At 43.3% G+C, this 14860-nt stretch overlaps 1 protein-coding gene across 1 annotated transcript in view; it reads left to right on the top strand.

Moving 5' to 3' along the window:
* Positions 1–14860, top strand: part of LOC115472318 (very-long-chain enoyl-CoA reductase-like) — an 82918-nt gene that overhangs the window by 10597 nt on the left and 57461 nt on the right. The window contains exon 2 of the mRNA XM_030206550.1: positions 14438–14488. Within this exon, the coding sequence (XP_030062410.1) occupies positions 14438–14488 (51 nt within the window). The remainder of the gene's footprint in view (positions 1–14437; positions 14489–14860) is intronic.

Raw genomic sequence — 14860 nt, forward strand, 5'->3', positions numbered from 1 at the left:
TCCAATTAACTGCAATAATTTGTTAGCTCCGAATTATTGCTAATTATCGGCTTGTTACTCAATTAAAATGCATGTGCAATTTGGGCACCCAATTTTAGATGCCATATGTAGAATCCGGGGGATAGTGTAGACCAAGTCTTAACTACCAAGAGTAACAACTACTGCATTACAACTGACTTTGAATTATAACAATAGGAGCAACTAAACAGGAATACCTGTATTTTCACAAATTTCAAATTTATTTCACTATGGCATTAGGTATGTTACATCTTTCACAATGCATCATAGAACCACTGAGATTTAGCTCAGATAAATATCCATTTTAGGTGTGGGGAGGGGGGAGGGGTGTAAAAAGAAAATAAGGTTACCTTTCTTTTTCTGCCCTTTCATAAATCCAGTTCATTATGAGAAAGTAGCATGGAGAAACGTTGGTTGAAGATGCACCACCAGCTCTGGCATACTGTCTCCCATCTTGCAAGTCATCACTGTAACCAGTGCATTGTTTCTAGCAAAAAAGGTGCCGGTACTCAAATGCTAGGCCACCCTTCAGGCGTGGGGTGATCGCTGAGGGGACTCACCCCACAATAGCCAGGTCCCCTGCAACCAGTCATAGAATCTATGACAAGGCAGAATTGGTGTGTAAAGCCTGAGCTTTTTCATTAAAACTTGGGGTCCATGGGTCAATTTTAGCAGACAATGGAAAAGGTGCCGGTACTCAGTACCTCCAAGTACCCCCTCAAAAAAAGCCCTGACTGTAACGCTCTAGGGACAGAAATGGAGGGCAGTGGTGAAAAATAGGTGGTGAGCATGGGTAAAAGACATGAAATGAGCAGGGCCGCTGAGAGGGGGGAGCAGGGGACAAAATTCCCCGGGCCCGGCCTCCAAGAGGGGGCTCTGTGCTGGCAAGCTTCTTTCTGCCTGCCTGCTTCCAGGTCTGTCTGTCTCCTGCTCCTGTGTGCCAGGACCCCGATGATTGTATTAATGCAATAACCTGGGTTATTGCGTTAATGCAATCATCTGGGTCTCAGCACACAGGAGCAGGAGACGACAGACCGAGGGAGGAGCAGTCAGACACAGGAAGGTAAGGGGGCATCAGCCTGAAAGTGAGGAGTGGTCCGAGTGGGAGGGGGTTCGGTGTGGCAGCCCAGATGGAGGCGGGCAGTGGTCGGCGGCCCTGCCCCGGCTGTGTCTCTCTGCGGCCCTGGGAGGGAGAGTTAGTGATGAGTTCTGCATGGGAATTTGCATGCTGATATACCTCAAATGGACAATTATCAACTGAGGAGAGTGCATGGATCATTTTGGTCTTTATCTGTCCCCATTTGCTATGTTGCCTCTTCCTTTAGCTCTATACCGTTTGCAGGGAGCTTTTTTTTTTTACTTGGCAAAAATCAGTGCAGTACTGCAAATCAAGGGGACTTGCAGATATCAGTTTGAAGGACTTAGCTGATGTATGTGAGCCTGCTTTCATCAAGAATCTGAGCACATGCAGATATTAAGTTATTACTCGCTTCTTGGCAAACTGAAACCAGATTGAATGAGCTGCATGTGGGGTAGAAATTTTACCAGCAACCCATCATCTACAGTACTACATTTCCATTCCTCCAGAGCCTTCACACAGGGTTTCCATCAGTCAAATAACAGACAGAAGCAAAAGTAACTGCAGGACAATAGAGTAAAAATAAGCCCCAGTACCCATCTTCAGTAAAGGTTGGCATTGTGAGCCTAGGGGAAACTTGGCAGTGTCCTGAAAGAAGAAATACACATTTTCATTCTGCTTAATCACCAGAAGAATGAACGTGTTCCAAATCACATTAGAAAAAGGACTACTTCTGCAAGCACTTTCCCTTCCCTCTGGGAGTTCTAGTGTAATCTGCATTTCTCTTATCCTGCCTTGGCTATTCTGAGTGTGTAAAATAAGCATTTTTTAATAGAGTGATTTTTGAAAAATCAATATTCTATTAACTTGTTGGTGTGCAGTATTACAAAAAGGAACCCTGATACTGTAGTGAAGGTAGAAATAACATATCTTGCTATTGTAAAAGTAGGTAGCATTTAGGCCTCTAGTCACTATAATATTTTCAAAGCACTTAGCCTTCCAAAGTTCCATAGGTTTCTGTGGAACTTTGGAAGGCTAAGTGCTTTGAAATGTTAAGCACCCATTATTTTGGGTTATGTTAATTTTATTGCAGGTTACCGAATTGGGGGAGGGGCACAGAAATTACAGTCATATACACATTTGGCTTCAAAATATTTTTCATTTCCACAAATGCTGAAAATTTGTGCCATGTTTTAACAATTTGTCTCTGTTCTGTTCAGCAGAGCTTGAAGCCACCTCAGTGCTGATATGCTTAGGCTCCCAGAAGGAGGGAAGACAGTTACCACCACTGTGACATCTGGAACTAGGCACGGATACTTTGGTTCAGCCTTTGGGGCTGATGAGACTTGGGGGCATGTTTACTGAAGTGCAGTAAAGGTTCCCCCCCCCCCCCCCCCCAGTTACATTGCATTGATTGCAAAATGGTAATTGCAAAGCCTGTGTGGTAACAGTTGGGAGTATAGTTAGCGTCTGCCCTGCAATAGGTACTTTTACCGCATGGTAACTACATTGTTGATAATGCAGATACATCAGTGTTATCAGCATTATCAGCAATGCATTTGCCATGGCCACTTCAGAAAAAAGGAACCCCCAGAAGTGCAGGAGCAACTGGAGGCTCACTCCAGTGCCCAACTAGACACCAGGGAAAGCCCCAGTAAGAGCTGGGGGAGATTGAAGATTTAGGGTAGAGGAAAATCTGATAGCACAGATGCACTTACTGCCGACTGCTCAGAAGGTGGTGGGTGTAGCCAGGCAATATACTTCAGTGACAAGTACAATCCATGCCTATAACCCACTTTTCCCGTCCCATTTCATAGCAAGTAGTTACCATCTGAATTAGTGCTTCACCCCCTCATTCTTTAGCATGGCATCCACATTTATGCACCTAGTGCATGTGGAAGTTATAGAGTTACTAGTAAAATATGCCCGTTTCTCACACAAATGAAATGGGCACTAGCAAGGTTATCCTCCAAGTTCCAGCTTGGCTCCCTCCCTCCCCCTCTCGTCCGAGTTCCAGGCCTCTCTCCCTCCCTCCCTCTCTCTCTTCTCTGAGTTCCAGGCCCCCCTCTGTCTCCTCCGAGTTCCAGGCCCCCCTCCCTCCCTCTCCTCCGAGTTCCAGGCCCACCCCCTCTCCTCCAAGTTCTAGACCCCTGCGCCTCCCTCCCTCCCTCTCTCTCTCTCCCCTCCAAGTGGCAGCCCAACCTGCATTGCCTGCCCTATTCTCCCAGTCCTCTGCCTGCCCCTCGCCTTCCTGCGTGCCGACCTGAATTTAAAAGTTCTTACTTCAGGGTCCGGTGGCAGCAGTGAAAGTCGAGCAGGCACAGCGCTTCAGCCTGCCTTCCCTTCTGTCTCAGCTCTGCCTCTGGTCCTGCCCTCATTTCCTGTTTCCGGAAGGGTGGGACCAGAGGCAGAGCTGAGACAGAAGGGAAGGCAGGCTGAAGCACCGTGCCTGCTTGACTTTCACTGCTGCCGCTGGACCCCGAGGTAAGAACTTTTAAATTCAGGCCAGCACGCAGGAAGGCGAGGGGCAGGCGGAGGACTGGGAGAAGAGGGCGGGCAATGCAGGTCGGGCTGCCACTCAGAGGGGAGAGAGAGAGAGGGAGGGAGGCGCGGGGGTCTGGAACTCGGAGGAGAGGGGGGCCTGGAACTTGTAGGACAGGGGGTGAGGGAGGGGGGCGATTCTCCCATGATTGTATCCTCACCTCCAACGTTCTGTGGCTGGCTGGTGCTGGTTTCCCTTCCCTCTCATTGATCTGCTCTCTGATGTCATCACGTTCAGATGCGAAGGCGAACCAATGGGAATTGTGTTACAAACCCAGGCATCCAGACGTAGAACGTTGGGGTGCAAATTATTATAAAGGACTAGCATTTACATATGTGCTAGTTACAGTTAGTGCGTAAGCAGAAGCATAGCCAGGTTGAAGGCACTGGGGGAACAGGGAGCAGACTTCCAACAGTGCCAGTGGATGTTTTAGACACGATTGATCACGTAAAAAAATAGGTGCTGTCGCTGTCAAGTCCGTTTGGGGGATTGGCCGCTCCCCTGGCACCCCCTAGTTATGCCACTGTGCATAAATGCTAGTTGGGTGCTAAGTGGTATTCGATTATTTTGATGTGCAAGTCTCTTAGCAGAACAACAGAAGGGGGCATGTCACAGTTGTGCAGTAATTGATACTGATTGCTAATTCACACATTAAGGACAAAATCTGTAAATCGGTGTGGACAAAAATTATGCGTCTAGCGCTGTTGTATAAAGGGTATCTGCACTTTATAGAATAGCACCTAATCCATGCCTAACTTAAGGCGCCCGCATTTATGCCTGCTGAAACCAGGTGTAAATGCCGGTGCCTAAATTAGGTGCAGATTGGGCATATTCTATTTTTTTTTATGTGCGTAACTCATAGCAATGCCCCTGAAACACCCCCTAAACACCCCCCCCCCTTGTAATTATGTACTGTGGGGGTCTTCTACTAAGCTGCGGTAGCGTTTTTAGTCACGGTAGAAATCAGCTAGCGGTAAATGCCAAGACACCCATAGGAATATAATGGACATCTCAATGTTTCCTGCCAGCTGATTTCTACTGCAAGCTAAAAATGTTACCGTGGCTTAGTAAAAGACCCCCCTATAGGAGTTACATACACATCACTATAGAATATGATGTGCATTTAACTCCCAATTAAGGCTAATGAATGCCAATAATTGTTAGCAGCCAATTATTGGTGTTGTTTGGCTCATTAATAAATTAAGCAGGGCGTGCAAATCTGCTATCTGCGCTGATTTGCACATGCAACTTTAGTCACCATACATAGAATCCAGGGGTAACTGCTTACCACACTTTACTAAATGTGCCCCTTCATGTTGTCTGTGTACGCTCTCTGTGGCAGGGAAGATAAATAATGGAAAGTGGGAAAAAATATTTGGATGCATTCCAGTTGGCCATGTTTCCTGTGCAGAGACATGTGCTTGGAAAGAGGTGGTGTAACTGAATTCACTTTGAGAAAGAAAAACCTTAAGTCCCTGCAGTTTTAGGCGATTTAACACCACGGAGGTAACTTTTGTATGTAAAATGCTGCACTGTGCAGGAGTGGCCTAGTGGTTAGAGCACCAGTCTTGCAATCGAGAGGTGGCTGGTTCAAATCCCACTGCTGCTCCTTGTGATCTTGGGCAAATCACTTAACCCTCCATTGCCTCAGGTACAAACTTAGATTATGAGCCCTCCTGGGACAGAGAAATATCCAATGTACCTGAATGTAACTCACCTTGAGCTACTACTGAAAAAGGTGTGAGCAAAATCTAAATAAATAATAAAATAAATAGGCACAGACTTGTAGGGTAGGGGGTGTTCAGGGGAAGAATTGGGCACCTGTGAGCCTTTATTAAAGAGGTGCCTATTCCAAACCTAGGAACCTTGTTATAAAATTACCATCTGGTTTGTAACAATGTAGGCAATGACTGTGTGTTTTAGTCTGCTATAATACCGATTGCCCCTGTCCCTCACTGCCACCAACTCCCTCCTCCCCCACCCAATAATGCACCAGGGAGGCAGTTGGTGGAATCAAATCTAGACCCACAGCTTTACTAGGGGTCCTTTTACTAAGGTGCGTTGAAAAATGGCTTGCGGTAGTGTAGGCGCAGGTTTTGGGTGTGCGCTGATCCATTTCAGCGCGCCTTCCATCTTGAGTTGACAAGACTTTCCCTGCCCACAAACTTGGCCAGTCCGCCCAACTACCAAAATAAGGGGAAAATTCCCTTATAAAGCAGACTGGCTCCATCTGGTGCATTCCAGGAAGCACCACACGGAGCTGGGAGCTGCCATTTTTCAAATTATGAATTTGGGAGAGGGGTCGGGCTACACTAGACACCAGAGAAAGATTTTTTCTTTCTTTCTTTTTTTACAGTTAGGGTCAGGGTGGGGGGAAGGGAGGCATGGGGGTGACTAGACACCAGGAAAGGTTATTTTTTTCAGGCTCAGGAGAGGTGGGGTTACTACTCTACCAAGTATTGTTGAGAGTGGGGGGGGGGGGGTTAGTTACCTTGTCTGGGTAATGGGTTGGGTCAAGTTGTGGGTGTGAGCTTCTAGGAATTGGGTAGATGCAGACCCACAACTTTTTTTTTCTTTTTTTTTTTACATCACCCTGACAGGAAGGGTGACAATTTGCAATGAGCTGCAGATTACTGCTGCGATTTTAACATGGCAGTAATTTTGCATGCTCATTGATTTCTGCATCCTGTGGTTAACTGCTTGTGGGATCCTTGTGTTGGTAAGCAGCTCTAATGTAGGGCTTTCTTCATTGGCTCCCATAACAGCACTAACTCCCTGTGAAAAACCAGTACTGTAAATATTACATTGGGTACTAAAACACCGATACACCATTCTAGTGAGAAAACAGAACAAACGGGATTGCTACAAGATTTCTACACAAACTGCAAGTTAGCAGAAAACTGCACCATACAGACCCTTAAAAAATATGAAACAAAAGACCACAGATCACTAAGAGGTTTGAATGCAAAAAACTGAACTGGAGCCTCAAGAAGTCAGATCCTGTATCTACAGCAATGCTAGAGAAAACTGAAATACATAATATCAGAGATATAGGTTTTTAAATACAGACATATTCCAATTTAAAAAATTAAAATAAAATACTTTTTGCTATCTTTGTTGTTTGAGCACTTTAATTTTCCATTCACTTTGGATCTCTTCTGGTTTTCACTTCTATTTTTTCCCTTGTCTTTGCAGGATCTCTTGTCCATTTGCCATTTCTTCTCTCTCCATGTTCATTATCCATTTTCCCTCTGTGCCTCTATTTATTGTCCTTCTCTGTCTCCCGCAGTCATAAGCTTTGCCACTGAGACAGACCAAAGTTCCATCAAGCCCAGCATCCTGTTTCCAACAGTGGCCAATCCAGGTTACAAGTACCTGACAAGATCCAAAACAGTACAATATATTTTATGCTGATTGTCCCAGAAATAAGCAGTGAATTATCTCCAAGTCTCATTTTTGTCCCTGTTCCACTCTCTCCCCTTCTGCACCCACCCCCCATTCCAGGGCCAGGCATCTCTGTCTGTCCCCTGCCCCCCTGTATCTGGTGGGTCTATTGGATCTTCCCCTGTCTTCTCCTGATCCTGTCTTTCTCGTTTTCCCCACCCTCCTGTGTGTCTCAACTCCAGCACCTTGTCTCCCTCTCCTTCCTTTGGGTGCCTTGAGCCACAACACTGATGCAACCCTGCTCCCATAAAAAATTACATTTTATTCTTATTTACACTTCCCCTCACCACCAACTCACTGGTCCTTACTTGCCTTCAGTGTGCCCAGTCAGTGGCTGACAGCGATTAAGACATGCTGCCTTTATCCAAAGCTCGGACCTTCCCTCTCCCATGCCCCACCTATGTGGAAACAGGAAGTTGCATCAAAGGAAGCAGGACATGGCATAGAGGGAAGGGCCCAAGCTGGTCAGAGGGTGGAGGCAACCTGTCTTAAACACTTCCTAGTGGCATTCTCACTAAAGTGAAGGGAAGCTTAGAAGACTGTGGGGAGGGGGAGGGAAAGATGCTGGACCTGCAGGGAGGGTGAGGGGGCCTGACCATGACTAACCCTGGGGTCAGTGACAAAAAAGGCTTTTCTTGGGCCAGTTTTAAGGGTCTGCTGGACATTGGCCTGGCCAGTGAAAAACTGGCCAATCTGGCTGAAAACTGGTCCATTGACAATCCTACTGCTGGCCATTCCTGGGGCCTCTGAGTAAAGGAAAGGAAGTGTTTCTCCCACGGTCAAATTAATTTTGTCTGGCTACACTAGCCAGTCATCCTCTTACATAAAAACATTTTGCTGTTCAGTAGATTTCATTAATTATATCTATTTTGGCTGGCATTGACAATGTCCTTACTGCATTATGGCTGTCCTTGCTGTAGTTGGTAATAGAAATGCAGGTCTTCATTTATTATGATGACATCTCTTAAGACTTTGTTGGTATAAGGCTGATTAACTCAAAGTAATATCGTTCAAATATTTGAAAGGTATTAATCCGCAAACGAACCTTTCCGGAGATGGGAAGATGGTAGAACGAGAGGACATGAAATGAGATTGAAGGGGGGCAGACTCAAGAAAAATGTCAGGAAGTATTTTTTCACGGAGAGAGAAGTGGATGCTTGGAATGCCCTCCCGCGGAAGGTGGTGGAAATGAAAACGGTAACGGAATTCAAACATGCGTGGGATAAGCATAAAGGAATCCTGTGCCGAAGGAATGGATCCTCAGGAGCTTAGTCAAGATCAGGAGGCGGGGCTGGTGGTTGGGAGGCGGGGATAGTGCTGGGCAGACTTATACGGTCTGTGCCAGAGCCAGTGGTGGGCAGCGGGACTGGTGGTTGGTAGGCGGGGATAGTGCTGGACAGACTTGTACGGTCTGTGCCAGAGCCGGTGGTTGGGAGGCAGGGCTGGTGGTTGGGAGGTGAGGATAGTGCTGGGCAGACTTATACGGTCTGTGCCCTGAAGAGCACAGGTACAAATCAAAGTAGGGTATACACAAAAAGCAGCAAATATGAGTTATCTTGTTGGGCAGACTGGATGGACCGTGCAGGTCTTTTTCTGTCGTCATTTACTATATGTTACTATGTTATTACAACTTATAGACTTCCATGCTTACGTTCAGTCTGAATGCCACTGAACATTTGCATCTGTTATTTCTGTGGGCAGATTTTTGATGGAAGAATATGTGTGAAGATGTGAAAATGCTATCTATGCCTGCATTTGTCTTCCCTTGACCTAAAAGTGCCCCCAGGATTGCTGCCTCTCATGGATAAAAGAACATGTGTTGGGAATAGTGCACAAATGTTTAGCTACAAAGAAGGGCAGTTTTTAGACCACTGACTTATACAAGTGAAAGGTCATTTATCTGCATTAATCACTTTGAAAATTATTCTCTATAAGCACAGGTGCTTTGGGTTCCTGTGTTTGGGACTTTGTTCATCTATCAGAAAAGGCACTTCTTAGATTCTTGAATTGTGTACCTGATAAACTCCCTACATGTTGTCATGCATGTCTTGTTGTCTGTAGCATGGAGCGGTAAACCAAATGAAAAGTAGCAAGTATGTAAAGAGAGATGTACATTTCTGCCACTATATATGGTCAGTTGAGATCTAGTATTGAGATCAAGAAGAGTACATTTAGTTGAGTGGTGAGAGCAGGAACCAGAGTGATGGGGGTATAGGGTATTGTTTTTGTTAAGGAAGTCCGTAAATTGCACCACAACAAGTTTTTCTGTGACTTTAGACACACAAATGGGAGGTTAGAAAAGGGGCAGAAGTTAAGAGATGGATGATCAATTTGCTTTAGGGCCTTTTTAATGTGAGTACATACTACTGCATGTTTCCATTCATCAAGGAAGATGCCAGATTCCAGGCTGGTGGTTACCAAGGAACAGAGGAAGAGTATAAATGGTTCTTGGAAGTATTTTAGAAGGTGAGAGAGTAGTGAATCTGTGTAGAAAGCCAGGGTCCTCAAGCAATAATTATAGCAACTTGCAACATTGAAGGCAGAATGAAATCAGGGATGAGAATGCTTTGACTTGCTAGTGTTGGTACATTTTGGGGGTGACTTTATCAAGGGTGGTATACAGGGTTGCGTTTCAGGATTGATCCTGTTCTAGAGGTAGGGAGGAAACGTTTGCAGGATATGCTTTACAGTGATGTAGGAAGTTGGCAGGATCAAATTGGCTCAGGAACTAGGAGACTCAGGTGAGGGCAGAGGCAGGGGAATCAATAATGGAAGTATACAGTCAGGTAAAAGAAATCAGAAAATGATTTGACCATGGAAGTGGAAGAGTAGATTTAATATTTGAGGAGAAAATCTGAGATGTAATAACAGCAGCAGGCGTGACCAGCAAGGTGACTAGGGGAGGTCAAGGGCTGATCTAGATTAGTACCTTTCAGGAAAGCCATACAGCCCTGTACAGCTGCATCTAAAGGGTTATCAAAGTGTATGTTGAGATCACTTATTACAATGAGAGTCCAGGAGCAAAGGATCTGAGAGGAGAGAACATTCTAGAGGCTGTGAGTATAGTGGTGAGAGTAACGGGGAAGGGTGGGGTGCGTCTGGTAGACAATGGAGAAGTCAATGGTGGAGAAGTCAGGAATTCTAAAGGAGTGGCTATCAGCATCAGTACCGAATATGGGAAGTAAAGTAGCTAGAAAACACAAAAACAAAGGGTAACAGGCAGTATTAACACAATTATAGGCTTTTCAGACTCAGTACAGGTAGTACTGGTTGCAATAGTGGTGTAAAGGAAAGACTGGACCAGGTGTTAATCTTCCAGAAGAGCAGAACGTGACAGTTTTCTATGAAGTGGATGCAGGTTGGTTGCTGACAAAACATGCTGGGTTTTCCCCTCATGATAGTATTGTTGGGGTCAGGAGGTCGAAGAGTGGGTAGAATTCATGGGGCTCATTTTCAAACGAGAAAAATGTCCAAAATAAGTGGCATAAATCTGCATTTGGATGTTTTTCTTACAAAACATCCAAATTGGTATTTTCAAAACCAATTTTTAGACATTTTTCTATGAAGTCCATCAGAAATGTATTTAAATCACAAGAAGGCATGTCAGGGGCATGTTAAGATCTAGACCTGTTTTATTAATGAATTAGCCACAAAAAAGTGCCCTAAATGACCAGATGACCACTGGAGGGAATCAGGGATGGCATCCCCTTACTTCCTCAGTGGTCACTAACCTTCCAACAATGTGATTAAAACATTACCAGCCCCTAAATCAGCCTCAGATGTTATACTCAGGTTCATTAGAGCAAGATGCAGGTCTTTGGAGTAATCTAGGGGCAGGTGCACTGCACTGCAGACAGTTGGACCCATGCACACACCTCCCCCTACCTGTTACACTTGTGGTGGAACCTGTGAGCAATCAAAAACTCACCAGAAACCCACTGTATCCACATATAGGTGCCCCATTCACCCATAAGGGCTATTGTAGTGGTGTACAGTTGGAGTACTGGGCTTTGGGTAGGTTTTGGGGGGCTCAGCAGACAAAATAAGGGAGCAACGGTGAGATGTGTACCTGGGAGCATTTATTTGAAGTCCACTGCAGTGCCCCCTAGGATGCCCCATTGCTCTCCTAGGATGTCTATATGTCCAGTCTACTAAGATTGCTGGCTGCTCCTTCATCCCAATGACTTGATTTTGTGCGTTTTTTACTTGGACTAATTTTTTTTTCTGAAAATGGACCAAAAAGATAAATGCACAGAGCACAAAAACATCTATCACATAGCTATTTTCAATTTAAAAAAAAGGTAAACATTTTTCTGTTTTGAAAATGGCTATATACCCCACTTGAATTTTGGACGTTTTTAGCAAATCATCCAAAGCTGGACTTAGATGTCATATCGAAAATTCCCCTCCATGTGACATCATAGGAATGACAGTGTAGAATCCTGAAGAGTGAATGTCAAATCTTGTGTGGTATCAGGTACTGGAGCCTTCCTACTTGCACATGGTTGTAGAAGAGGTTGAATCACAGCAAGGAGAGGGCAGAATCCCATCTGATAGTATTCAGATCAGTTCTTGAACGTGCAACAGTGATCTTAAAGGAAAACTTCTTGTGCCAAGGACAGATCCTGTAGAGGAAAATCTCCATTTCTTTTTTTTTTTTTTAATTTTTAACAAGAAGCTTTATTGAGTGAAACCACAAAGTACAACTCAAAACTTTACAGACACTTATCATACAGGTTCCTCTCACAATAATTTGCATAGTACATAATCAGGCTCATTTTCAAAGCACTTAGCCTCCCAAAGTTCCATAGAAACCTATGGAACTTAGCCTCCCAAAGTGCTTTGAAAATATGCCCATAAAGACTCCTAATGCAATTTTCATAAAAAGCAATAACATTTCTTGTAACATTTAAACCTTTTATATATCCCCAGTGTCCCCAAAGAACTCCACCCCCTCCCCCCTCTTCTCCATGTCTCATCCCTAAAGAAGATTCCAAGATCCATGTCTACGATAACGATTTGGTCACTGGTGCCCAGATCTGTTCCCATTTTGCTAGGGTTTTATTCTCCTTAGCCATTAATTTTTCCATACTACTTATGTACCACACCAAATTGCACCATCTCCGTATTGAAGGACATCCATTCTGTTTCCACATCCGTGCTATCAGCAATCGAGCTGAAAATCTCCATTTCTAAATTGAACAACATCTCCTCCTGCTACAGCATTTAAGCTTTAATCATTTGTCATTATTGTGGAAGCTGCCAGCATGCCAGCTTTAGTAATTTGGCTCGAGATTTCTATTTCTGGGTTTGTTTGTTTTTCTTTTTTAAGACTGCACAGTGCTTTTTCCTTTCCTCCATTAGTTGGACAATATTATTTTGCTGCTGTGCCAGGATAATTTATAAAGAATTCTATAATACGTAGCATGTTAGTCTATCAGCTCAGATGTCCTTAGCAGTTAAGGTGTTTATGTAAGTACTTCTCATTATCTTTTAGATTAACAGCTTTGCTGAGATGTGTTCTCCCTGGTATTGCTCCTGATATTGTGGTAAATTCAAAGATTTACAAAAATCCTTTCAGAGAGACAACTCCCTGATATTGTAGTGACTGCAAGATATGACAATTATATGTAATAGTATGGACATCTATTTTACTTCTTATATGAATATTATAATTATGGACTTTTCTTTTTCTTTTTAATTCAGGTTTTTAAAGGTTTTGTAAGCTGACATAACCATGTCAGGTTTTAATGTTTAGACCAAATATTTAGAATTTTAAATTGAAATTTAATTTTCTTTTTAATAATGTGGTATATGGATTTATTAAAATTTTTTTTTTAATATGTTCTGTCTTGCCAAGCTATTTTTTGTTCTTAATAACTGTCCGGTAGACCCTGTGGCAACAGCTGTTCTAGAAAATGTATCAGAGAAGCTAGATGTAGCTCTGAGATGTAGGAAAGCCTGTTCCACAGCTTGCAGAAGGATGATTCTGCCTCACTGCATATATGCTCTGGGGAAAAGGTAGGATGGGATGCAAAGATTTTACGTTGCTCCCAGGTTAGGGTTTTTTTTGTTTTGTTGTTGTTACAGTAAGTGAAACAAAGCTAGTCTTGTCAATCACTGGACACAACTAGGTTTCAAAAGGGCTACCATATGCCAGATATGGTTTTGGAGGGTTTTATTCCAGATAAGTTCTCAGAAGGGGATGTTATGGGGGTCAAGGGAAAACTCAAAAATCCAAAGTAAACTTCTGCCTTCAAAAAGTCCTATTTCAACAATTTGCAGGAGCAAAGCCTCGGCACAACACCAGCAGCACAATAACCTCCCTGCAGGCAGGAGCAGCTGAAAGCCTGCTAAGCATAACAGGCTCTTCAGAATAGGGCCATGTCAGAGAGTGCATGATGGTCCTTGTAGGGGGACTCCATGTTGGTGCCATGCCACTTTATGCCTGCATTGGCAGCAACTCTCTTGGATGGGACAGACTGACAGTGATATGGGCCCCTAACCAACTATCAAAACTGATTAAACTTGATAAAGGCTAGGGGAGAATGGGCCCCCTACTGTTGTGGGCCCTCAGGCACTGTTGTATTGTCCCCATGAACCAAAAAACATAACAGATCGCACATGAAGGTCAGAACAATTTTTATTTAAAGATGACCCAAGGTGACCACGTTTTGCCTGAAGACTGCATCAGGGGTAACACTACAAAAGATATAAATTAAAAAAACATTAAAGTTAATGCACTGATATTTTTAACTGTTCACTTGTTTCTACCCTTAACTGCATGTTCTTAATCCTGAGTCCTTTGACTATGATATACTTTGCCCATATATGTATCTTCATTGTATGTTTTCATAGTTTTATTCTTTGGCTTTTTTAATCTTTATGTATTTGATATTTAACTTTTATTTTTGAAATTTATCTGTTTTTGTAGCATTACCCCTGACCACAGCCTTCAGGTGAAATGTGGCCATGTTGGGATATCTTTAAATAAAAATTGTTGTGTGACCTTCATCTGTTTTTTGGTTCGTATTTGTTTACGGATCTACACTGCCTCTCCTTTTTGGATTGGTCTTTCTATTGTTTCCATGGTCAGTCTGCTCCTGTTATTGGGCCACATTCACTAGTGATGCTTCTGAAATCAGTAGACAAATAGACTATTTACTGTTATCTGTGGAAAAGATGACTTGAGCATGAAACCTTGTGTTTATCTAGTGTTACTGTTTGATAAGCAGATGTTGCAGTAAAGGCATAAGGAAGAAAAGAACTGGCAGAGAGAAGACATCAGCAAACAAATTATTGTAAATTGTTATATCAAAAGCAAAAACACTATTTTTATTTCCCTGTCTTTTAAGGTTGAAATCCTCGACTGCAAGACCAAGAAACAGTTATGCTTCCTGGATAAGGTATAACTTATAAAAATAAGGTTAAAAATGAAAGGGTTAAGAACAAAGATACTGAAAATTAAGGGTTAATAGTGTTAGCGTATAAATGAATGACATTTTAGTCTGTTTGTTATCAATAGAAATCAAACAAAATAAAACATGGAAAAGAAAATAAGATGATACCTTTTTTATTGGACATAACTTAATACATTTCTTGATTAGCTTTCGAAGGTTGCCCTTCTTCGTCAGATCGGAAATAAGCAAATGTGCTAGCTGACAGTGTATATAAGTGAAAACCTTCAAGCATTACTATGACAGTCTGACAGGGTGAGAGGATGGGGGTGGGTCGGAGGTATGCATGGGGACATCAAAGCATATCATTGATATTCTAAC

The sequence above is a fragment of the Microcaecilia unicolor genome, chromosome 6 (assembly GCF_901765095.1).
Source record: "Microcaecilia unicolor chromosome 6, aMicUni1.1, whole genome shotgun sequence".
NCBI classification, from domain to species: Eukaryota; Metazoa; Chordata; class Amphibia; order Gymnophiona; family Siphonopidae; genus Microcaecilia; species Microcaecilia unicolor.